This window comes from Plectrocnemia conspersa, unplaced genomic scaffold (assembly GCF_051122295.1).
Source record: "Plectrocnemia conspersa isolate PC_06_02 unplaced genomic scaffold, ASM5112229v1 ptg000010l, whole genome shotgun sequence".
Taxonomy (NCBI): domain Eukaryota; kingdom Metazoa; phylum Arthropoda; class Insecta; order Trichoptera; family Polycentropodidae; genus Plectrocnemia; species Plectrocnemia conspersa.
In genome coordinates this window covers 5,407,147-5,433,489 of record NW_028277174.1, presented here as the reverse complement: position 1 = coordinate 5,433,489, position 26,343 = coordinate 5,407,147, and the positions used below count along the sequence as shown (strand labels likewise).

Below are 26,343 nucleotides of genomic sequence, written 5' to 3'. Positions count from 1 at the left end.
CCGCAATTATTGTATTTAAATGAAATCAAGGAAAACTATAAATAGTTTCTCATTAAACTAGGTATTAGACAGGATATACTTTTATTTTGCTAATAATATGCTTTTTAGTGAAATGTTCGATATTACCCCATTAACCTTCAAAGTAAAATAAACTTACTTAAATTTTACATCAAATAATATAAAATAATTTAAATGATATAATATTAAATGACATGGTATATGGTAAACATATTTGACGTTAGGACTTAAAAACTTGCCTATAAACAAATGTCATACGACAAATCACTTGAACGCACAGATATTCTTTAATGGGTAAGGGTATATATGAAGTAGATGATCGATTATGTATTTATCACGATTATGTATTACTTACTTTATTAGAAGATTCTTTTTTAAGGTCGTTGAGCTCTAAAGCATACTTTAAACATGGATTTTAAAGAACCTTCACCGGAGGTTCTTCAGCGTAAATTATACTTTTTACTAGACCAATTGCAAACAATGGCCAAAGAATTACCACCGTGAGCTACTTATTTAGTGAGGTTAACGTTATTATTTATATGTATTTGAATTTTTGTTTTGATTAGAAAATATCAGATGAGGGTGCCAATCGAGCTTCTTTCGGGATTAGCAAACTCGCTGTTAAATGATACCGTGTTTGAGATCGTGAAAGGGCTCATGGAGATACAACAGGTGACGGAGAAGCACTTATCTCAACAGCGGCAGCAGGTGGTGAATAAACAAAAAAGTATGTAAAAGTTAAAATTTTTATTTGAAACTATCTTTTCATATGTGTACATACGCTACAGGCGATCTGCAGGATATGATTCAAAAAACTCCAGATGCCGTCGAACAGGCTAAACAAAAATTGATACTACAAAGCAAACATAAAGAAGAGTTAAAACAAACCGACATGAAGATAATTTTGCAATTAGATCAAAAGGTATTGTATGGATTGTATTTTTTTTAATAAATAAAATTTTAATGTCACTTTAATTTCAGGTTAGCGATCAACAAGTGACTTTGGAGAAGGCAGGAGTGCCCGGTTTTTACGTAACAAATATACCGATCGAGATTAAATTACAAATGTATTTGCTGAATTTTATTTTGAGGTTAAGTAATATGCAAATTCCCTGACAAGAGGCTCCGATTCAATGATTTTTTAATTCATTGATAAATAAAACAAAAAGGCATATTGAAAACATGAATGAATCCAGAATATTTATTCATACCAATATCAGCAAAACGATATTTGCAAATCGACAACTTGTTAATTAAGTATAAATACGTATACATGTATATATTGTTGCAGAACATATACAATTTTTAATTTGGCCCGATAGCGCTAATATAAAAATAAAGCAATACAATTGTTTGATTCTAAAAGATAAAAACGCATTTTTCAAATGCAAATTATTAACAAATCCTTTTGAAATTAAATTTTAAGTAACTGACCGAAAAAACGATGTATTGCAATATGTTCTACAAGAGTAAATGCATGTTTTATTTTTTCATCATATAGTACGCGGTACAAATAATTTTGTATATAAAAAAAACAAAATAATAAAAACAATTAAAATAATAAATAATTATTTTTCAATTACCTACATAGCTACTGTTGTGCTTATTTTGCTTCTGTGCTTGACTGTTTTGCCAACTTTCAGACTGATTTGATATTTATCGTAAATGTGACGATGGAAGACCATCATAAAGTCAGAATTGGAAAGGAAGACCCCGACATTGTTGCAAATACAAATCTAGTCTTAAAGTTAGCCGAGTCTAACGAGTTTATATAAATTGTCTTTATCATTGCGATCGAGTCGACGCAATGTTAAAAAATATTACATCAAAAATATCTAAGCATGTAAAAATTAAATAAAATTACATGTTTATACATGTTTTAGTTAAAATCTCTAATATCCACAATATACGATATACTATGTTCGACATTGGCAACGTTATTGGAAGTTATACAATTTTATACCCTACAATAATAAAATATTGCAGAGCTTTACGATTTAGTATTTTACCAAAAGAGTTTAACACAATGATAAAAATTTACGTTATTCACGTTCTTTTATATATGTACATCATAACAATAATTAATATATTAATATCGTTTTAAACGCTCTTCTATTTATGTTTTACTTCTCCTTTTTTGTCGTACCGTATGATGAAGCTTTCTTGATTTGGGACATTCCAATTAGATGCCTCATCATAATGTAAACTGAAATAAAAATAAATTCAATTATTAGTTTCATCAAATTAATATATAAAATACTTTTTATAACAATATGTGAGAATTGAATGAAGCACATTTAAACCAAATTTTGACTAATAGAAGAGCGTAAAAAACAATTATCACTTCTCAGAAGTCAAAAATCCACGTCAAAAGCAATAAAATCATGCTATCGCCGTCGCAGTGGAAACGCTTGTTGCCGAGCGTTCTCACTGCGACAGCGCCGACACGATTTTATTGCTTTTGACGTGAATTTTTGACTTCTGAGAAATGATAATTGTTTTTGCGATCTCCTATTGACCAAAATTCGGTTTGAATACACTTTAACCAATACTATTACATCAGAACTCCGTAGTTATATAGGTAAGGATAGGTATTATATTTTTAAGACAGTGTATTTTCGATGTGCAGACAAACTATGGAACAATATGAGACGTCTGTCCGTATTTCATCTTCCATTTATTTTCCCCTGAGAGATGAGTTGGCTTATTTTATATTGACTTGACTTAATGAAGTTCTAAAATTATAATTAGTTTTAGAACTTTCATTTGATTAGGTTTGGGTTTGAACAGCAAATGGACGTTTCGCAACTGTCAAATTGAGTTTCATAGACATTATAGAACAGCATATAATTTCACCAGCGCCAATCAGTTAAATTATATTTTCGCTAGTAGAAATATATATATTCTGGTGAATATTTTATTGAAATTCACTAGTGAAAATATAACATCGAAAAATATACAATTCACTGTATCATTTATATATCACATATAAATTAATATACATATGAAAAAGTTGAAATTATATCATTTTACTATTATATTTTCACTGGTAAAAATATATATATATCTATCAGTGAAAATGTATTCCGATATAATTTCAGTGAAACGACATATTTAAAAAAATGTCGCGATAGATTCGAGGTGATTTTTTTTTAAATTTTCTTTTAGGAATAACCAAAATTTTTTGGTTTAGAATCAAGAACTCCATTTTAGCTTTTTTCCAGGGGAGAGTGGCAAAAGTTGGCAAGTCAGTATTCGTTTTTTTAACCCTTTGAACTCCTATGTCGAGGTAGACTCGATATCTTTTTTTTACCAGCAACTCTTATGTTGAGGTGGGTTTAACATTTTTTTCGAGCTGTTTTTTAAATAATTTAGATCTATTCTAATATTTTTTTTTCAAAAACAGATAATGGTTTAAAAAGAAACGAATTTCTCATTCTATGATCAAATATCCATTCATTTATCATCTGCAATTAACCCTTTCACCGTGGCTAATAATTTTTTGTGCCATTTTGAAATTTACTAATATGTGGGGGAGCAACTATTTATGTCATAAGTTATTTAAATATTATTTCAATTAATGAAAGTGTTTTTCAACCTTAAAGTATATAGAAAAATATATTACAAGGCTCAAATGTTCATGGCACCTTTAGGTGCCCAATGGCGATTTTCTCGATGACTTCTATAAGTGTCATCCACGGTCAAAGTGTTAATAAATATAGCTTGCCTTGGATTATTCAGCAGATGCACCGAGTGCTTGATACAATAGTCTGTGTCGTGAACATCTTGCGTATTTCTGCAGTAGTTCATTCTTATTTGGATTATACTTATGTTTCAATGATTTTATCATTTATTAGTTAATTATATATTAAAATTGAAGTGTTTTTTTTAATTTATAGTTCAGAAGGATGTTTCAAACTATCAAAAATGTATTTAAATGTAGTGAAGATAATGACCATTATATTAATATTTTAGATGATGCTTCAAAACAATTAGAACCCTGTTTAAATATCTATATATTCTATATAAAATACCCAGAATATTTAAAAAAAACCTTTACGGGAATGACATATTTTACCTACAAATGCATTCTAAAATAAAAAAGCTTCCATATTCGTAACAAAAATAATTCCTATATTTATGATTACTCTAAGAAATGTCATTTCACGTGCTGTAAATCTAGCGTTAAAGACGATAAAACTGCAGCAGTCGAAAGAAAATATGGCTGTTGTTTAATAAAACCAGTCATTGATAATAAATAAAAATTAAAACCAGTCATGATTTTGGGAATTTCTAATAGCATCAGTTCATGAGATTCGGCACGATTACATGGAAAAAATAAAGTTTCTGATCGTTAAGCTATAAATGGCACATGCAATTTTTTTTAAACAATTAGTTACGACTTATAAAACTACTATTTTTTTATAGCTCTTGCAATGTGAACACAAAGCCTTTCACTGAGATGACAATTTAGTTAGTTAGGTTAGTGGACCACTACAGTAAACTTCAAGCATTAAGTGACCAAAAATGCTTCACACTCGACTTTTACTGCAGTTTGATAATGCAAGACTTTATACTATTATAAAATTCTTCCACAAAAGCTCGATATGACAAAAATTATAAGCAAATTTCTAGAACCTTTTAAACATCTCTTATATGTAAATGACCACCGTTTTCCCTTCAAAAAATATGCGCTTCAGATCTTAACATGTCTGATTATAGTCTTGATTTTGTTTTTTAATTTACACAGTAAATCTGATCTTGGCAAAATTAATCACTACTTGAAAATCAGTCTTAGTTCCAGCGATATGGACATAATACCGGAACTAAGGACTATCTAATAGTATTTATCTTCACATAGATGTTTCTAGTTCTTTCCAAATAATTGACAAACCCTTGTTGTTGGAAATGTTTAACCAAATAAAATATCAATGTATTCCTAACATAAAAATAGCAACACATGTGTAGCTATTTTTATGTAAGGTATACACTTTAAATGGTAAAGCAGATAATGAATTGCATTACATTAATTCTACTTACATATTCCCAAGATAGTCACGCCGGTGAAGAAGTACAGGAATTGTCCAGTTAACAGTGTATACAACAGATACGAGAATAACGGAACCAGAATCAGAAGGTTCCAGAAAACTGTGTTTAGCACCGGCCAAATACGACGAGGTAAATTTCTTGGCGGAATTGGTTTCACGCCAGAATTTTCAAAAAAGCTACCGGTCTCATAGAAGGACTCTTGCATACGATCCTAGAATATATAATATTATTAATTAACTACTGTTAAAATCACACATAATATAAATAAAATAATTATTTCAACCTTCTTTTCATAATGACTAAATAACCATTTAGCTGCTCCTTCCTCGTCTTCTGGAATATCATTGACGTTTATCCTTTGAATGTAAAGATGTGCTTCTACTGGCTTCCCGAATAATAAATTCGTCATAGTAGGCGAAACCTTAGAAGCGATAATTTAAGATTGAGACAATGTTTTTTAATTTATTATTCGCCGACATTGTACATACTTGTGCGTCTCTTTTGAAGGCTATCTGAGTGTCGTACACTACGTTGATTTTGTCTTTCATACCCTGTAAGCTAGCGATGAAGCCCCGCGTGCGCGGAGTAAGGTGATGCTTCAATACGGGAAGACCTTTGTCTTGTGCGAAAGTTTGAGAAGCTTCTAATTTCTCGGGCGAGAGGCGAGTGCCTTCGGCGAAAAGCAGTAACTGAAATTAAGCAATCACATTATCGTCAAATTACAGACACGACTAATAAGCAATTTCAAACTCACCCAAACCGGATCGGGATAGTCTCCCAACTCTTTAATTTGCTCCAAAATGGTTGTCTTGTCTTTCTGGAACGACCTATCCAAAAATATATACTCTGCAAACTTCCACGTCCATCCTACAGGCGGCATGTATTGAATTGATTTCTTAGCAAAAGCTTTGCAATTCCCTAAGACTTGAATATACTCGCAAAACTGCCATCCCATCAACCAGTCGATTTCAAAGCTGTGATTCATCAATAAAAGGCCATGTTCTTTGCCATAGTTTTTAATGAAATCATCTTGATCTATGTATATTATAAGCTGTGAATCGGCCCACCATTCTGACATAAAAACTAGTTCTGAAAATATACATTAATATTGTTAGTTACATAAATGATTAATAAATAACAAAATCAATACTTACGACAGTAAAATGTATACAAAAGATAATAATTTATTTTTCTATAGAGCCATTTGCTATAATATCTAAGACTCCAATATAACGTTCCTTGCACAACGTTCAACAATATTCCCGAAGTGAAGAACGTTATGGCGAAACATAGATGTATGAAGGTGAACCTTTGGAAGTATTTAAAAAACGACTTAATCGTGCTGGGGTTCTCCATCGCTTCACATTAAGGATAAAGATTGCACTGTTATTCTGAAACAAAAATAAATAAACTGTTAATCATAATAGCATTGAACTTATTTTCAAAACGAAGCAAAGTTTATTCAACAACAACATAAACAAATCACTGATTCAAGTCTTAAAAAAATGTGTTATGAGCAATTGAAAGTGAATATGTTAATAATTCATAAATGTGTCAATTGTGAAGTTCAAGGTTGAAGAATGCCTTTTTTGTTAGCAAAAAAAATAACACAATAGCAGTTTGTTCACACGTGTTCAGTTATATAATACCTAGTCGTTTTAACATAATAATCATGCAAGTGGAACAGTACCAAGGACAATGACTCAAAAATGATTACATTTTGCTAGAAAATACTGTTTGTAAATTGTATAATTTAAAGTGGGGTCTATGATCCGACAAGAAAGCACAGAGCGTGCTAAAGGGTGGTGTAACTAGTCACTGAAGATGATCACGGTCAGTGACTGTGAACATTATATTATAGAACATCACGCCTGTTAGCCTTGACTGAGACTACTTGCAGCAATTTACATATTGACATATGATGAAAAACATGAGAAGGATCTTACAAGTGAAGATATATTTTTAAATCATAAATACGACTTTTATGAAGTGACTCAGTGACTTTTAATAGTAAAATTTATCTAAAACATAAAAAAATAATATATTCAATAATTGAATTAGCATTAGTAAACAACTCAAAAATACTTTCGATATGTTATATAAAAAACTTGTTGAATGTATGAATAGTTTTTATTGATTAAAATAAAAATAAAGATTAATGACACTCTTCATAGTTTATTTAAAATTAATTTCAGTAAAGGAACCCCTCAAATATCTATAATATATATACTTATATGGCTCAATACAGATTTCACTTTTTCTATATAGAAATATAATTTTATTAAAAAAATGAAAACATTCCTGTTACAAGGCTTATATTTGCAGTATTTTTTTAATTAAAAATATATTTTATAGCAAATATTCTAGCTACATTGCTTTAATATGTATTTAATAAATATTATGGATTAAAATCTACTTTAATAATAAGTAATTGAGAGGTGTTTATTTCTTTGAAATAAAATTAATTAAAAAAATCAGCTTGTATCATATGTTATTTTTAACTTAATTACACCTATGTAAGGTTTTTAATTTGCATGTGAGAGGTAATGGAGGTTGGTTTATTTTTAGGTTCATTGATATAGAGATACATTCTGATCCATTTTGAAAATAAATCAAATATATTTTGATCTAAAATGGACGAATACATAAATAAAAATAATTCACGGTGATAATAATATTAAAAAATATATATAATATTATATCCACTTCAATTTAAATAAATACACATGATATACCTGTCCAGGCTTTTATATATATTTTGATCAGAGCCCTAGAGAAAAATTAAATTTGCCCTCTGCCCTCCCCCCAATTTGGCGTAAAAAATAAACTGAAAAGCTGCATATAAAATATAATTTCGCCATTAATAACTTTTCACTATTATTAGTCGTATTATGATTTATGATAACAAAAATCAGAAAAATAATAATAATAAAAGAATATCTAAATAAAAAAAAATATTTTGAATCTAAAATTAGTTTGTTTTAAATAATAAAGAATTTTAAAGATATATATTTTATAAGTAAACGTTTTAAAGTGATTTTACGGAGATTCAAATATTATTTTTTTATAAAATGTGAGGCATCACAAAATTCAATCATATTAAATATTATTCTTAGAACCATATTCGCCACGTCAAGCCGCTTCTAGTAGAAAAGAGATGACTCATCGATGGAAATTTCGTAAAATCATACAATAAAATCTTTTTATAGTCTCAAAGTAAACAACAGTATTTAAATAGTTAAAAACACGTTATAGTGTATAAAATATATTTTAACCCTTTGATTAATCGTTATTTTTTAAATATTAATATGCGAGTTAATGATTTAATTTTGTATATCTATGCATAAAACATGTATTTTAAAACTACACTATATTTGCGTTAACACAGTCAGTTCGAGAGCTATCCATTCCATTAGTATTCATAATTTAATTTAAAATCATTAATAAATTTTATTATTTTAAAAAAATATGAAAGCTATTCTTAACGATATCACTTCTGATATTGGTTAAAGTATATTCAAACCGAATTTTGATCAATAAGAGGGCGCAAAAACAATTGTAAATCAAAAATTCACGTCAAAAGCAACGTGAATTTTTGACTTCTGAACGGTGATAATTTTTTTGTGCTCTTCTATTGGTCAAAATTTGGTTTATATGTTCCATATTTAATTTACCGATCGTTTCCATTGCGACGTTGTCGACACGATTTTATTGCTTTTGACGCGTATTTTTGACTTCTGAAGAGTGATCGTTCGGTTTAGATGTCCTTCATCCGATTCTCACTTATTGTAAGTCGTAATTTTGTTATAAAAAGTCTTAAATATGAACGCTAGATGAACAAGCGTTTTTTCTGCGACGGCACGATTTTATTGCTTTTGACGTGATTTTTAAATTTGACAGAAAAATGCATGTTATTTACTTAAATATCATGAATCTTGAGTCAAAATATTAAAAAAACAAACACTGACTGAAAAATTTTTGTCCCCTCCCCTCTGTCCTTGTCAAAAGACGCACTAGATAAAAAATTATACATAGCAGAAAAAAATAATAAAATTTGTAGCGATTTATACAACACTATATTTGCGTTGCCATCTCTTTCTAAATTATGAATAATTATGAAATGAATAGCTCTCGAACTGACTGTGTTAACGCAAATAGAGTTTAGTCATGATACATATCATATATTGGCGACTTCTTTCTGTCATTTTTTAATGCTGAATTTTAAAACACTAAAAAAAGTCTTAAAATTAATCGATCAGTTAACTTAAGACCAAAACATGATAAAAGTAAGAATATATTATATAATGGACAGCTCTCGAACTGACTGTGTTAACGCAAATATAGTATATAAAGTATGAATTTTAAAATTCTTTCCAAATAAATATTGTTTTATTTGGAAAGAATTGTGCCAATTATTATTTACATTAAAAATATACTTATTAGTATGTATTGAATGTTCTGATCTATCATAACATCTCTCACACGACTGTGATTTAGAAAGCTGATATAAGAAATCGTACAAATTTTGAATAGCTATATAAGCTACTATGTTATCAACACTACATATGTATATGATGGAGAGATTTTACTTCGTCTAAAGCCTTCAATTGTATGTTGTATATATACTAGACAATGTTGAAGAACAAAGAAAAATAAAAATAAAATTCACAGCGCGACTTGAACCAGAGATAAGTCAAGTGTTTCATCAAAACATCGCAATACATCTATCTAAGTGGTTTAGTTTTATTTTCTTGGTATGTTGAATACAAAAATACACAATACTTTATAATATGTACCTGTAAGTTCAACTCTTGCTGCTTTATCCAGTCAGTAATATAATTCCAGTGCTTGTGACACTAATAATGACCGTATCACACAGACTATAGAAAATTATTTGTTCAAACCCCCCTCAAAAACGTATATCACCACTTGGCGATCCTCCAAGGAAACTCCGCTATGACGTAGTGGGAAAATCGACTTTTCTTCCTGATACGTTCACACATATCTATCGCAAACACAACAATGAAGCATACCAAAGATACGGCAAGATCTTGTTTTATTGTGAAACGCGATAAGAAGCCGACTACTGTTGACATGGGAGGTTGCTGTCAACTCGTATCGAATTTATTGCAGTTAGTATTTAACAGTAAAAATACAATACGGTATCGATTACGCGTCACTAATGATTATCGAACAGTCAAAACGAGTTTGAACCGGTTGTAGCTTGGAGGAGAGCATAAAAGAACAGAGATGTGAAAGTGAAAATCGGAAAGCGAGACCTTGAACGTCTACTTGTGCTATCAATGAAGAAGGCGTAGGTATAACATATACTACGTAACGATTGAAAGCGTTAGAATTAATTAACGCACGTAAAGAAAATGTTTTTCACTAAGGCTGTTTAGTGCTAGTAAAAAAAAAATATTGTCTGGCTATACATATAATCACTGTAATAATTAATAAATTTTAAAACAATCTACTTATGCGACATTAAAATAATAATATATATAAAAGGCAAGGCGTAATGTAATAAAATACACTACTATCAGTGTATTTTTTTTGCTGGTTGATAAATAAAAATTAACACAGTCTATCGAACTAAATAATTCAATTTTTTATAGATAATAAATCAAGTAAAAGAAACACTTTTTGCTCTAATCGCCTATTATGTTTTACGACATTAATTAACGTGAAGTAAACATTTTGACAGTTAAATTGGTTTGTTTGAAAGTTTATTAATTAAAACGAAATTTTCTATAATAATAATAATATGAATGGCATATTTCGTAACTCGTTATAAAAGTATAAGCTTATACTCAAATAGAACTACCTACGTATTTTCGTTCACATTATGATATAATATATATTAATAACTTATTATTGAACCTATTTTTGATAGAAAAGAATTCTTAACATCATATTCATCGCTTTGAGTCTCTTCTTGCGTATTGATAAAAAATAATTAGGATGTGTGAAAAGGCGTTACTATGCGACAATCTTGCTAGAATAACATATTCAATAATTTGAAATAACGAAAATCAGGAAAAGCCTTTAAAATATATTTTTATTTATTTTATTGAAATTTAAGTTAAAACGTGATATTATTTGTAATGCGAGACAATGCTTTAAGAAACAATGTACACGTTGTGATAAGGACAATGAAGAAAAACAAAGCGTTTATTTTTGTTTAAAAAATGAATCAAGGAAAACAATGTGTGACGTTTACAAAAGAAAATTTTTTTATTAATTAAAAAAATATTCAATAATTATATGAATACGTCTTTCGGACAAAACAAACAGTGACGTTTTGGGTTTGTGTAACTTGAATTTATTCTCTCACATTAAACATTTACATTATTGCTCTCGAATATATCTATCTATACGTTTGCCTTTTCTATCGGCACATATGTATATGCATATGTAAATATAATAGGAAACGAGCCAAACGCGATTAAATTACAATGTGATTACACTTTTTTAAAGCGAGTTCGATATCGAACGACAAAAGTGCTTAAAAGGTTAACGAACCAAATCCAATGATGAACAAAGAAATAATTTACAAAATATTTACGATACAAAGCTCTTTGAACATGATCATAAAAATTTGTAACATAACTCTTACCTAAGAAAACAACGAAACTATGTTTGAACTACATAATAGAAAAATATTTTGCGTTCAACAACATGACCCTTGGCATTAAATTCTAGTATGCTTAAATTATTACAATAAAAAACCGATATATTATCAATTTCTAAAAAATATAGATAATATTATTAGAAAAAATTATCTTATACATAGATAGTACGGATGTTTTTGTAAGTATAATACAATACTTTGAGAGACTCCGATAAGGCGTTAAGTAAATTTGCAATATGTTATTTACATACTTTCAACATAATTACATGCATCTAACTTCTTACAAGTATATGATTTTTTAAACTTAAAAATAAAAACTTGTGACGTAAAATAAATATAATTAAATTAGTGGCAGATCTAACTTAAGCGAAAATATGGTTTATTAAAATTAATGTATTACTTACACAAAATTTATGAAACACAGGTGAATGTATTGATACGTGCTAAGATTCTCAAATTAAGTAATTTTATATTTATGTGATTAAACAATTTTTAAATTTCGCTACGTTTTGTGTTTACATAAAATAGTATATAAAGTCCATAACACGATAACACAGCTTGGATAGCAAATAATCGAGTGGGAGAAAAAAATTCTAGATCTGTAATACGTACCTCAACTATAGAAAAATCTTTGCCATGTTTCTGGTGACACTTTTAATTGTGATTGATTGCAAAATCAAACCACTTTTAATTTACCACAGCGAAAACTCAAGATCATTAAAGTATATCTCTTAAACATTGGTAGCTTTTACATGAAAATATAATTTAGGAGCATTGATAATTTTATGCATGAAGTAGAAACATATTGCAAATATAATATCATATTATTAAATATATTATTGTTATTTGATAATATATCAGATCATCCGCCATGTGACTAAAATGTAAACATGTAAAAAATTTTCACTGTGTTGTGGGGTCCATTGACAAGGCAGGGTTTTATCGAAATTAAGCGTAGAAAAAAAATATATGCGCTAAAAGCGCCGTTTCGGACCTTCTGCAAATATTAGATTGTATTGACAACACATTGGAATGCGAAGCGAAAAGTTGCCAGGTTGCCAATCTATAAAAACTTTGGTCACGCAGCAACAAAAAATAGTCTAATGCCTGCACTACACTCTCTGAAAGTTGTCCGAACCGCAGTTACAACTGAAGTCGGCCGAAACCTTCGACTTCGAGTAAGCGACCACACTGCCACAAATTTCATATGCCGTCCGGACGGCGGCTTCTGTCACGCACAGCTGGCATATTTGCGTGCGATCGAAAAATGTACCAAATAATCGCAATTTTTATATTTTTATTGTGTGGGCACTCACCAATACAATATCAGTGAAAACTTTTCGGTCGTAGATATTCAATTTACGCAAAATCTTTGTCGGCTTTTGCAAAATGCCATAAAAATGATACTTCAGAATACGAACACCACATCTGTGACTATCCTAGAATTTGTCGCCATCGATTCTAAATAAGAATTCGTTATGGTTTGACGTTTATATAAACAGATCTAGGAAAATACATCATTATATTCGAAACGATTTTTTTTAACAAAATCAAGTACCACTAATTATTTTTTAATTATTTAATTTTATATGAAAAAAAATATAATAACGATATTTGTCAGAAGAATATACTATCAAACATATAATTAATCCCTTTTGGTGCCCTAAAATATTCAAAGATGTCAGTAAGAGTCTGTTGAAGTCCCCGATAAGCCTTCCGAGAAATTTTTGAGCGGGCAGAACCGAACTCGACCGAATTAACCCACTATATTCTCCATCCTTGGCCAACCTTGGCCAACTTCCAGAGAGTGTAGTGCAGGCATAAAAAGAACACAGACTAATTTTTCGTAATTGGCAGTTCTAGCAAAAAGTGGGCGGAGTCAAACCTTAAGTAACCATTTGACGACACTTCCATTCGGAACTCGCTGCACCCGGGCTCCTGACTTAAAACGCATGAAAGTTCACACGAACTTTAAATCACGTACAGTACACCCCCCAATAACACGGTAACTTGGGAACGTGCTATTTATGTGCGTGTAGTTGGGGGAATATAAAATAGTCAATACTATTTTTGGCTATCAGGCGCGTGTGGTGAGATATACACACATAATAGCACGTCCCAAATTTACCGTGTTATTAGGGAGTCTACTGTATATATAATAATAATTATACAAGTGGACTGACTCAACATTGTTGCACAATAATCATTTATAAACTAAATAAGTTGGTCTTGTTGCATCCTGGCACACAGATCAGGACTTACAGGACACATTTAGACATGCAGTTAAGAGCATAGAGACAAATCGTTAATGTAATTCTGCATATTTATAAAGCTGTAAAAAATATTGGTAATACTGGTGAATTTTTAATATCTAAGATAAGTAACGAATAGAATAAGCTCACCCCAGAGCCACGTTTGTGGGGGATTCTATTCGTGAAACTCGCGTTAGACAATAGCGCGATTACACAAAGGCTCTCGTTACGACTAGAACCAAAGGGTTCCCTCTTAAATAACACGCAACGATTTTCCGGCGCATTGATTTGAAACAGTCACGAAAATACAGTTATGGAGGCTCACATTCTGAGAGGGATCAACCTCCACTATACTGTCACGCCACCTAAAAGATCTCTGAGGATCTTCCATCGACAACATCCCTGCGCCAGCTTCTCCACCACTGTTCGGAGAAAACATCTCGCCTATCATAGTCTGTCGCAATATGTAATGTAAACTAATAAAATTCTTACTAATTTCCATATGCGTGTTACAGGCTGTGAAGTCACACCCCTTAGGGTTACTAAACCTTAAATTGGTGACCCCGACGTGATATGAACACGCAAAGTTCAAATCCTTAAAAAACATTCCATTACATATATAAAAGTTGGACAAAAATTTGAACAACAAATATGTAAAAAAAAATGGATAGACAAGTATATATATTATATTATTAACATTAAACATGCATAAAAGGCAATCTATTTTTATTTTAGCGAATTCAAACAAACATAAATGAGATGCAATGCTTTAAAATAATATATTTACAATAACATTTAATAAAAAATACCATTACCCCTATAGAATAACCAGACAATTGCACGCACCAAGGGCAACGCGTGATGCTGAAGAATGCAGTCTTCTAAAGACAAGTTTTTTGCAAGAACGCCTCACAGTTAATATGATTATTTCTTTATATATTTAAAAGCAAAAAATTCTACGAGTGAATACAAATTCACAGGTTGAACCATCAGTTAATAAAAAAATGTTATTATTTTGTATATAATGATGAGCAACGGTTAATTTCTGATATTTAGGACAATCTCTAATGTAGCTACAATTTGTGTGGTTGCATCAACTAGTGCAAGAGTTCAACCGATTTTTTTTAAATATTATTAAATATTGTAAATTGATAATGTTGAAATATGCTTTACAATATTAATATTTATTTAATTGTCAAGTAATTACAAAACAGCTTAAATCGATAAATAATTAATATCGTATTAATATGAAATAATAGATTTAGTTGCGAGGAATCGAATTAATTATGATAAGGTAACTTATGTATGATGGATTACGTTATATTAGCCTAATTATCCTCAGATGTAATTACACATAGATGTATGAATATAATTTTAGTAACTATTCCCAAGATATCACTAAGTAATGAAATAGAAATACGATGAACAATAACTTGTGTTAATTATAAAAGTGATTTCATCGTTATTTTGCGATAATAATTTACCAATAAAAATACAAATTAGCGATTAGCAAAGATATCTAGATAATTTCGGATATAATCTTACAATATATAATAGTCATATATTATTTTATCTGATACACAAATATAAATATAATGCAATTGAACTTGGGCACTCATTATCGATTAGTGCAAAAGCGGTGCGTATATAAAGAAATAGATAGAATCATCGGTCAATCAGCAAGGTTATCAATCATAAAACATATCGCTCACAGATCGTTGTTCGAAGGTTTGCACACGAAATTGTGATTAGAGTGAACTTCGAACGCGGAAAGTAAACTACATAATGAATACGTGTTTTTGATTCATTAACAATGAAAATGCAAGCAATGTCAAATTGATGTATCAAAAGTCGCCACTTTGATACTGCACGATGATCAAAATTGTATTTTTACCGTCACAATAACATATCAGTCATAAGAGATTACGTAATTTGAAGACTAATAACTTTATTTGTTTTAAAACAGTTAAAGTTAAATATTATAAAGGATGAAATAATCAGTTAGCTTAGAACTAAGAAAATAAAATTAAATAGCTCGAAATGCGCATGTAATGCATTAGCGATGACATTTTTAATCGAGTGATATGAAACATACATAACTGTCAAATAAATAACTACGATATACCATTAAGGCTGATTGTGTTACTTTTAACGTTGAAAAGTAAGTAAATTAAAGTAACATGTGATAGCACCTTCAGTAGACTATTAAAAGTGAGCAAAAACAAAACTTGAACATGAAACAAACAATCGCCATTTACATGCTAAACATATACCATTCAATCGTTATGATTATATCATCAAGTTTCTAGATTTTTTATATGCTTTTTATACGAGTTTTTTCTTTGTATACATTACAATAATTTAACTTAAAAGTTACTTGATTAACTTTCATAATGTATTTAAAAATATTTTTTTAAGCGTACATAATCTCGATTTTTAAAATCATTTTAATCGATTTTTTTGTGTAATATGTTTCGCTTCAAGAAGAATAACTGTGAAGTAGCATAAAAAAAACTTTGACTAACTTCGTTATAATATGCTAAAAGTTCAAATTGCTGTAAATATAACCGTTATTTTTTATTACAATTATTTAGAGTAAAAAATAAAATTCACAAATCCAAGTATAATACATATAGAGCTGATTTGCTGCAAGAAATCATTTATAACAAAGTAAGTTTCTTTGAGACATTGATGAGTGAATTCGTGAGTTTTGTTATGCATTATTTACTAGTAAGTCACCTATTAACTTTTATATACGTAGAAAAATAATTTAGAGACCAGCCAAAGATTCGGTTTTAGCCTAAACCAAACATAAACTTTAACTTGTATAGTGAAAATCAATAGAAAAAACGTTATTTATATTATATTAGATACCGACACGTACATATACATATATATACAATAGCTGTCAAACTACTAATACGATGCCTTGTCTCATTAGAAGATTTCTCTTTAGCAACACACAATATGTGCGATACAAGCTAAATGTAGCTATCAAGTCTTTACAAAGACCATTATGAATAGATGACTAAATTTTGAAAATATCAAAGGAGCACACTAAAAATAAAAAGGCCATCTCGGAAATTTTTGTTTTGAGAGGATAGATTGCTGCGGGAGCTAAAAAAATCATCACGGGAATTTTTGTTCGAGGAGGCCAAATTCCTACGGGACATATATCCATGGCTTAGAACTACGAAAACGATGGTGCTAGGGTTCTCAATTATTCGTAGTTCTTAACTATTTGAATATTGAAAAAAATGTAATATTCGAATACATTCGCAATTTTTTTTCGCGGGGTTAAGCGATATTAATTTATTTAACCAATAAGTGCAATAAAAAAAATCAATTAATAGCTTGTAAAATATTATTTAATTAAAAAATAATTACTTTCATAATCGTTGAACTTTTTTAATTAAAATTACTGATTTTTTAAATCACCAGAATTGAAATCAGCTGTGATTGAATCAATTCAGCAAAATCTATGAAGCATTTTAAATACATAATTTTATCGAATTTATTATATACAGAATAGCTAATCATGTTTGAAACGAATTGTATACACATAAAGATCGAATCCGTATCGGCGTTTGTTTTGTGCAGATTCGCATATAAATTAATCGCAATCGAATTATTGAACTGAATGAATCTTGAAACAACAAATACAAAAACGTAAAATGAACTTCACCAAAATTTGCGACGCACTCCTGTTTTTGAGACAAGCGTTAAACGATAATAAATGATAGGCTTTTCCAACATATTGTTTCGTTTAACTAACGAATTCTGAAAATTTCGGTCACAGTAGATACCGCCGATAAACATTTTATTTACGACTGTTTTACGAATGCGTAAAAGCATTTTTGTTGTTGTGAAGAAGCGTCTCACAAACAAAATAAAAGCGCATTAATGACCGTATATTTTGTAGCGGCACTTGTCACTCAGTTATCTTGAAAGAAAAAACGACTGTCTGTGTTTCTCAATGCTACAAATTATTTCATTCAAGAGAGTACAAACGAATATTCGGGCAAATATTCGATTTAGATCCCTAGAGTCCCATATTGCTTGAAAGCAAAAGCGGAGAATAAAATGATGCTCATTGTAGGGGAAAAACCTAAGCAGTTTTATTGGGGTAGGATATCAATAATAATATACATTTTAGTTACTGATGGCCGAAATATCGGCCCACCTACATATGCAAAAAATCTTACCGGCCGATATTTAAGCGCAAATTAAAAAAAAATAATTTAACATGTTCGATATTTTTGTACGATATGCGCGACGTGTCAACGCAAAAGAAATACATTTGATTTAGCTCAGGCAAATCTATCGGTAACTAGCAGTTCCTAGTAATTATGTTATGTAACAGTGAAATTACCGCGGCCTGCCGGCCCCTTTTTATAATAAGGATGGCTGGCGAAGTGAAAACAAAAGCAGGTATTGCATACACGAAATTATTTCTACTACTTGTACATTTTTATCTCCATTTATACATATCTTAACCCAAATAGTCCACATAATATGCTTCACTAAAAATATGTGTTAAATATTAGCAATAAATAAATCTCAATGCTATATTTAAATAAAAAAACGTATTTGAAAAAATTGTGCGAAATGTATGTTTTAAATAAAATGTTTAAAATAAAATAATTTATATGTGTTGACAGGTGCTTTTTTTACATCAAACTTAATGTAAAAAATAATAATAAATATAAGTAAATAAATATAAAATTTTTTTTTTTTATTGTTATAACAAATAAATATTATTGTTTTTTATTACCTTACATGATTGAGAGCACATAAAAAAAAGTTAAAAATTTTAAAACGCATAAACCATAATTTATTTAAGGAATACAAATCAATGATTTTTTTCAAAAAAATTGCAGTAATACCGGTATTGACTGTTTTTCTTTTGGTAATACCGGTATTGAAAATTTCGGTATATTTTCAATATTTTAATTATAAAGAGTCGAAAATTAAATAATGAATTATAGGTTTTCTATGTTATAAGAAACATTAAAGGTATTGAGACTATTAGTTTAAATTTAAAAAATAATAGAGCATTAATTGTTGCAAACTATAAATCAGTAAAAAGATTTATTTCAATTATTAATGCTACAGAAAAGAACACAAAAAAAATTTACCATAATAAATTTAAATTATATATTGATTTAAGTGATAAAAAATAATAGTCATTCAAAAAATCAACAGCTGCACAATATTAACTCGGAAATATGAGTAATTTCAGCAATTAAAGTGTTTTTTTCATTATTTTGTTTGTCGGCTATTGTCATGGATGTTATAAATAACATACAAGAAAAATAGATAAATTTTGCAAAATAAAAAGGGCATAATTACAGATAAAATACTATTTGTGTTGTTGTAATAAACAAAAATTCAAGGAATATTATATAACTGTGTTTTTAGAGTTGATCGTTTTGTGTTTTTTTTTTAGAAATTGATAATTACAAAATATTTTACTACAAATAATGCTAGAAAAAGATCCTTTTGGAAATTTTTGTTCAAGGAGGGCGTCTGGTCACCTTATACAAAAACCGACTTTTATAAAAAAAAGTGGGTTCGGGATTATGTGTCGAGTGGTGTGACTTATTCAGCTAGTTAGACGCCAAAAGGGCTGTTTGATATGTAAATTTCACCGATATAAATTGAATGAGAAAGGGTCCAGGTTGATCCAAAAGTCGGGTTCGATGTAGAGTGATGGCATGCTTGCAGTTGTAAAAGTGGTGAATCTCTATGAAATGTTTAACTATACGGTATCTATATTTTTAAGTTTTACGGGCTATTCAATACGTTTGTAACTTTATATATTAAATGAAATCAATTAAAATCTATACGAAACCGAATAAATTAAATTAAACATTTAAAAAACGACAAACGCTATGCTGATTTCACTGCCATGTGTTGAGTGGCATATATTTTGAACGCAGTGGATGAGAAAAAATATATTTAGCGGAGTGCCTACGCTTTGCCACAGAAAAAGCAGTGTAATAAATAAGATAAACCATACTAGCTTCCATTAATAAAATATATTCAGCAAATTATTTAACGTGCCCGACATTCGAATGAAATATTCATTTATAATGTGTAGAAAAAAGTAAATTCTGCCGAATGATTGTTTCTGAGGTGAGATAAAATATTTACTATAGTGTAGATGACCTTGATAAATAAAACGATGAAAAAAAAGACAATAAGATTTTTAACAGCTGACAATACATCATGTATACAAACGTGATGACGCAGCGTGTACGGAATGCATAAATTCACACCCACATACACAACAGTTTAGGCAAATATATCCATTATATACGTACTTTAAATAAATGTGCGTATATGCAATTAATATACCAATACTCATTTACATATATAAATTAAAGAGTACATTCAATTGATATACAAATATATTGTACATACGTATGTTGGTACTGTCAATATAAGTTTTCATTGTCAACACAATGGCTTTAAAACGATTTTTATTGGCAGTGAAAGTGTGTACATTTTATAGGCTCTAAGAATGCGTATTTACATCATATTGTTATAAATCTAAATTGAGTTGGGACTACACATGTTTTGTGTGTTGTATTATTTTCACTGGAACGGACAGATATAACTTGACTGAAGACCGTTCTACTATGTATGTAGATTCAAAAATAGATATGGTGACATTTTTCGTCGGATACAAAGTATGAATGAAAAGTCAATTAAATTTGGTGCTTTATGTATACATTAAATAAAATAACAGTAAATAAAAATATAAAACAGAGTACAATTTTATCTTATGCGTTTGTTTTTAATTGTTCCTACTTTTTCATCATATGTCAAAAGCATATTTTTTTAATTAGCGGTCTAAATAATTATATAAAAAAACACAAATGATATTTTTTACGGGATGACAGGACAATTAACGCCAATTAAATGAATCGGATGTTTTGGAGAAAATCTGACGCTGCGATGGACAAAGATAAACATCGCATGCGTAATAACGAAACGAATAGGAGAGATTTGGTCCGAAAATAGGGGCCGGGGTTCAGTTTGAGGTTATGCAAAATGTACCTATTTTTTCGGCTGCTGCCAAGGGCTGGACGTGTGCGTCCCTCGCGCGCGATGTTCCGGCACGCACTGAGAACTAAATCAAACATTTAACGTATTTCGAGCAGGTGGACGTCCTTGGCGACTGTCGAACAAACGCAAACAGTTGCAAGGCAACCGCCGAGACATCTACCGGCCGACTGGCCGATCACTTCCTTCAGCCGAGACTCGAACCACTTTTCGCACTGCCTGAGACGTAGAAACGTCAAACGCGGCGTACAGATGTTGCCACAGTGAAAATTTAATATTCATTTTTAAATATTGTTTGTTCGGTATTATCCCTACGCGTAAGAGAATGTTTTTATAAATTATTCTAAATCTAATTTAAATATATTTTTCTTCGTACTCTTTGTTTAAAAGTAAAATAAAAATAATTTATTGACTTTTTATTTATTGCACTAAAAGGTAATCTAAATACAATCCTTACGAAAATATTTCAGTTAAAAATATAACTGTTTAACAAATACATATGTTGTTGAGTTAAACTTCCCTGCAACGCGACACTTCTAATACATACGCATTTTTTATATCAGATGCTTACGGTGTCTCTCGCTCGCTCGCGTAAGCAACGAGAATGAGTCAAAGATATGATGGGGTGGGGTGACCAGATTCAGGATATACGAATACAGACACGATAGTAAGCAACCCATCACAAATTAGAACTCTAATTCTAGAAAAAGTTTTTTTTTGCAGTACAAGGAATACTTCTAAATCATAACAGTCTTTGCAGAAATATTCAAAGAAGAAGAATTAAAAAATTAGAGGCCCCAAATAATCCTGATTTTAGGGAAACAATAATTTTTCCTGAGGAATATTTAAATTATGAATTCAGTCCATCAAAATTTGAACGCTATCTTTCAGCTGATTCTGGATCAGAACAAGTCGATCCCATGGTAATTCTCCCTCTTTATTTTATCAATTTTTTGTGTGTTTTATTTTGGTTATTACCTAACTCTTGTAATATATACAAAATTATTATATATTATAAATAAAATGTGGCCAGTACTTGATCCCGAAAATATAAATGTTAGATATGAAATTGTAACTCATTAAGCTTTGCGTACGATATTTCTACAAGCTATCATAAATGGTTTCTTTTTTCATCTGGTACAAAATCTTCGAAAGTACTTAGCTTCATGTTTTATTTCATTAAATTTTCGCAAATATATAATGAATATAGGTTTTTACCGACAATTACTTTGATACGGAACATTTAATTGTCTCGATGACTTTAATTTGTTAAGTTAGAAAATGACATCCCGTAAATACGGATGTCTAGTCACACATGCGAATGAGAAAGGAGAGCTTGCAGCTGCATGCTCTCCTTTCTCATTCGCACCCGTTACTTTAAGTGTGAGCGAGCCAAACATATCTTTGGATAAGGCGACAACAAATATATCCAGAAATCGCAAAATTATTAGCTGCTAATACTTTTGCGATTTCTGGATATATTTGTTGTCACCTTATCCAAAGATATGTAGATATTATAATATAATGAAAATGCTAATAATTAGCATTTTCATTATAACTTGTAATAAAAAAATAAACACATGTCTTTTTTCTGGAGTATTTCTAACATACTAAGCATTGATTGTAATGTTAAAATATTTAACCAATACTTCAGTAGTATTAAATTTACTTTACTTTCAAATACCAAAATCTCAAAAATGGAATCAAGGGCCGGAATGGGATACAAAGTAACTAAATTAATTATTATTGAAGTAAAATTTAATTACCATTTTTTTGCGTTCAGTTCATTATGGTATTTTTATAGATTACATAAAATAAAATTCATATTTTTAAATATACTTCATTTAGAGATTTTATTGTTCATGATCAAATAAAAAGTGTTTGTCTATAAATATAAAATACTTATAATGATATGTAAATAAGTACCGTTAAAAATAGATAAAGTATTTACTTTATAACGTAAATAGACAGCTAGATATATTTTTTAAATTTATAAACCACAAAATACTTTTCAGTTTGTTTTAATTTTTAAGAAGAAAAATAATATCGACTGGACTACAAAAAATCTACGATTCCAACTATTATTATATATTTTTATTCCAACCATATTTCCAAAATAAATAAACCATGAATGTACCGTTTAATTTTCAATAAAAACAGTGGTTCTTTAATAATGATAAAATTTACAATTTGATTGCGGATTTCGATTAGCTAATTTAATTATTAATCAGATTTTACTGTATAGATATAATGATTAAATTTAACTGTTGATTAATTTTCCTTTCACAAAACAATTAATAAGTGTTTATTTTTCTACGTTTATGTATTAATAATATATTTAATTAATTTTAATCAGTATAATAAAAATAGTCTTTAAGATACGAAATCATTTTCTTATAACAGTTCGATTGACTTCCGCGTGGTACTGTTTGAGGAACGCTATTAATGTATGCAATGAAGTGATCGGCGGAGGATTTAACGCCTACCATATTGCCATTTTTAGTTATATACGAGGAACAAAAACCATCCATCATTTGGCGATCGTCATCAGCGTGGGTACATGTCGAATATGTTAAAAGTGGACACGATTTAGAAAATTCACGCGAATGACCTTTAATAAAAAAGGGTCAAGTTCTTGTTCACACCTTGGTATATTATATAATTGAACTGATCGTATAAGAATACCTAAAGATTTCTTCTTTTCCATTATAAATTATTTATAAGAAAAATTTCGATTCATTACGCATTGTTGATCTTATTACGTTTTCCAAATTGATCATATTTTGGTATTTCTTATATAAAAAATCTTCACTGATTTCGAAGACAATCAAAGCGAAAGTGCTATTTATTAGAAAACTTGTTATATCAAGAAACCGAAAACAAATTGCATTACGAGTTAAAAGATTAAAACATAGCATTGTTTGCGCTTATGTCTCTTCAAAATTGCGCCATGTGAAAAAAAAAACTTATTGTTCGACAATAAATTGACCAATTTTTCAAAATAATCATTGAAAGCGCGTCTGATACATGTGAGTAATCGCAATGTAAATTTAGTAAGTTTTTGTATATATAATCTTCTTCGTGTCGATCAATCGCTGAGAAAATTCTTACAATGAATGAAGATGTTTTCCTCGTTTTCTCAGTGAGTGACATTGCGCTTTCATTGACTTTTTCGTGTTAATAAAAAAATGTAATTAACCACACGATTAACTGTACGTTTCCTTTCTATTGTTATCACATCATCATGAACATAAAACATGCATGTTTTTTTATTTATATTCTTGCGATATTTACTGCATGCTCAATAACTTAAGATTACCACAAGTGTCTGATAGTAGTTATAAATATATTCACAAATATAATATACAACTAAATCAGTTTTTACTGTTTCGTTCTACTGACATTGCTATTATATACAACAATTATTTCCATATAAAAATGAGACTGTTCCTTTAGCTTTTATTTTAGGATTTTTATCTATGCACGCACAGTTAATACAATTATTCTCACATCATTTTTTAAATTTATATAATACATTATTTTTAAATTGATGAATATGTCATGTTAAAAAATATAGAACACTTAATACAATAATTTTAATTTATATTTTTTATTGTGTACTGCGTAAATAAATATTCTTTCAATGCATGCGTGTTTATGTGAAACCCTTTTTTTTCGGGACGTAACGAGGGCTTTTGTGTAGTCCCATCCTTTATACTCAACAAAATCAACAAGAATGCGAAAAAAAGCAAATAGACCTTGCAACAATATTTACCAACTAATAACTGCTAGTGATGACAGCTAATTACGGGAAGAAGCAAAGAGCCTATCCCCCGAATATAAATAATTTAATAAAATTATCTTTTATTAAATTATTAATATTCAATTTACAAGATAATTTATAAAGAAGAAGTTTCTAGTTATCGAAACGTATCATTAAATTATTTTATGGTAGTGGATTATTTGATGATTTATTATACTGCTGAGGAATTTGGATCAAACAAACTGTGCAATGAAACGTAGTTGGATGCACAACAAAGGCATTGATTACATAATGTGATTGAGGCAACGATTTGACTGGCATATATATATATTTATTTTTTTATTAGGTTAAATTCCCAGTTCAACTAAGAAATCTATACCGCGATTCCAGTTGATTTACGATACCTAAATAAATCCGGGGCTTCAGAAAGTTTTAAATGCTCGGTACACCTGCACTTGTCACGTGCGAGATCACTGGATTATCATTAGTAATAGATAGCACTTTAATAGTACAAAAAAGTAAAATGAGTATTTTCATTGCTCATTTTAATTTAAAGGACGAAAAATATTAAATAGAAAAACGTAATTCATATTATTATATTCAATTTTGTCAATCCTTTAATTTTATATTCTCTATTGTGTATCCGAAGATTCTTTAAGTGCATGTACTTAGTTCAAAATAGATGTATTACATACAATAAATTGTATTTTTTACATATATAAATACATTAGATATTTAATCAGTTTTTATACCTATCATCAAGTTTTAATTAAATAGCAAAAAGAACAATAAAATATCTTGTATGGTCATAGTCTAAACGTATATGATACGAACAAGTGTGGGAAACTGCACCTGGCAAAACATATCACATTTTCATCATGATCGACAGGCAGAGGTGCAAACTGTCCATCATTGTTACGACTCTTAACGCAACAACGAACAGCCAACTTTCTCGGAGAACGAGGAACTCGTCCACCGTGATGTATACAATCGGCATCAGATGCATCCAACTTCTTGTTCCACTTCTGCAATCAGCGGTGTGCTGTAAAGCACTTTCTAGTTTGACTTCTGATGATGACCGACTGTGTAGCAGATACCGCTATAAGTACAATATTTCATTATTGGGACTGCTTAGAGTCTTTTTCTGCGGAGTCAAGAGTGTGAAGATGGTTTGGCTTGAATGAGATATGCTAAACGTTGAATACAATTAAGATACTCAAAGATGGCAATTCTGACAACTGTACTATTACATATAAAATATTCTTTTAACACAAAATACATTCATAAATATTATTTCGATCAATAATTGTATTATAGAACGCAACTTGAACTACAACATTTTTTTAGAAAACTCTCATGCCCATATTTGTTATACCACTTTCATACTACACTAAGAAAGGTTTATGTAGATACCATAAACTGAAATGAAATTTTTCGTTGAGGTGTCAGATTAAAAATTATTAAAATTATGATTTGAGTATTAAAATTAAATTTAGGGATTTTAAAATATAAAGTATATTTATTTAGGTTTAAAAATTGTTAAGCTTTCAACGCAA

At 29.6% G+C, this 26,343-nt stretch overlaps 2 protein-coding genes across 6 annotated transcripts; one reads left to right on the top strand and one right to left on the bottom strand.

The window, feature by feature from the left end:
- Nucleotides 1-196: 196 nt before the first annotated feature.
- Nucleotides 197-2,224, top strand: gdl (gonadal protein gdl). Of its 3 annotated transcripts, none has more exons than XM_088195922.1 (5): nucleotides 197-312; nucleotides 398-518; nucleotides 585-745; nucleotides 807-940; nucleotides 1,000-2,224. In XM_088195922.1, exons 2-5 carry the CDS (start codon nucleotides 427-429, stop codon nucleotides 1,132-1,134), a joined length of 522 nt encoding a protein of 173 aa, XP_088052048.1. In that variant the 5' UTR covers nucleotides 197-312; nucleotides 398-426; the 3' UTR covers nucleotides 1,135-2,224. The 3 variants fall into 3 exon arrangements, with proteins under 3 accessions (XP_088052048.1, XP_088052050.1, XP_088052049.1); XM_088195924.1 differs by having other exon boundaries at nucleotides 225-312; nucleotides 385-518; XM_088195923.1 differs by having other exon boundaries at nucleotides 241-312; nucleotides 382-518.
- LOC148230409 (1-acyl-sn-glycerol-3-phosphate acyltransferase gamma-like) lies at nucleotides 1,191-21,086 on the bottom strand. Of its 3 annotated transcripts, none has more exons than XR_015811197.1 (7): nucleotides 21,019-21,086; nucleotides 6,222-6,458; nucleotides 5,822-6,156; nucleotides 5,556-5,756; nucleotides 5,351-5,488; nucleotides 2,577-5,278; nucleotides 1,191-2,364 (listed from the first exon to the last, which is right to left on the bottom strand). XR_015811197.1 is itself a non-coding variant. In XM_088195920.1 (7 exons), exons 2-7 carry the CDS (start codon nucleotides 6,421-6,423, stop codon nucleotides 2,142-2,144), a joined length of 1,179 nt encoding a protein of 392 aa, XP_088052046.1. In that variant the 5' UTR covers nucleotides 6,424-6,458; nucleotides 21,019-21,086; the 3' UTR covers nucleotides 1,191-2,141. The 3 variants fall into 3 exon arrangements, 2 of the variants coding, with proteins under 2 accessions (XP_088052046.1, XP_088052047.1); XM_088195920.1 differs by having other exon boundaries at nucleotides 1,191-2,224; nucleotides 5,059-5,278; XM_088195921.1 differs by lacking the exon at nucleotides 21,019-21,086 and adding an exon at nucleotides 9,864-10,187 and having other exon boundaries at nucleotides 1,191-2,224; nucleotides 5,059-5,278.
- Between the last annotated feature and the right edge of the window lie 5,257 nt (nucleotides 21,087-26,343).

What these genes read in the sequence shown, in the direction of transcription:
- gdl (XM_088195922.1), top strand. Translation starts at nt 427, where the DNA reads ATGGATTTTAAAGAACCTTCACCGGAGGTTCTTCAGCGTAAATTATAC. An exon ending in GGTGGTGAATAAACAAAAAA is followed by an intron (nt 746 to 806) that starts GTATGTAAAAGT and finishes CATACGCTACAG; the next exon opens with GCGATCTGCAGGATATGATT. An exon ending in TTTTGCAATTAGATCAAAAG is followed by an intron (nt 941 to 999) that starts GTATTGTATGGA and finishes CTTTAATTTCAG; the next exon opens with GTTAGCGATCAACAAGTGAC.
- LOC148230409 (XM_088195920.1), bottom strand. Translation starts at nt 6,423, where the DNA reads ATGGAGAACCCCAGCACGATTAAGTCGTTTTTTAAATACTTCCAAAGG. An exon ending in ACTATCCCGATCCGGTTTGG is followed by an intron (nt 5,757 to 5,821) that starts GTGAGTTTGAAA and finishes GCTTAATTTCAG; the next exon opens with TTACTGCTTTTCGCCGAAGG. An exon ending in TTAGTCATTATGAAAAGAAG is followed by an intron (nt 5,279 to 5,350) that starts GTTGAAATAATT and finishes TATATATTCTAG; the next exon opens with GATCGTATGCAAGAGTCCTT.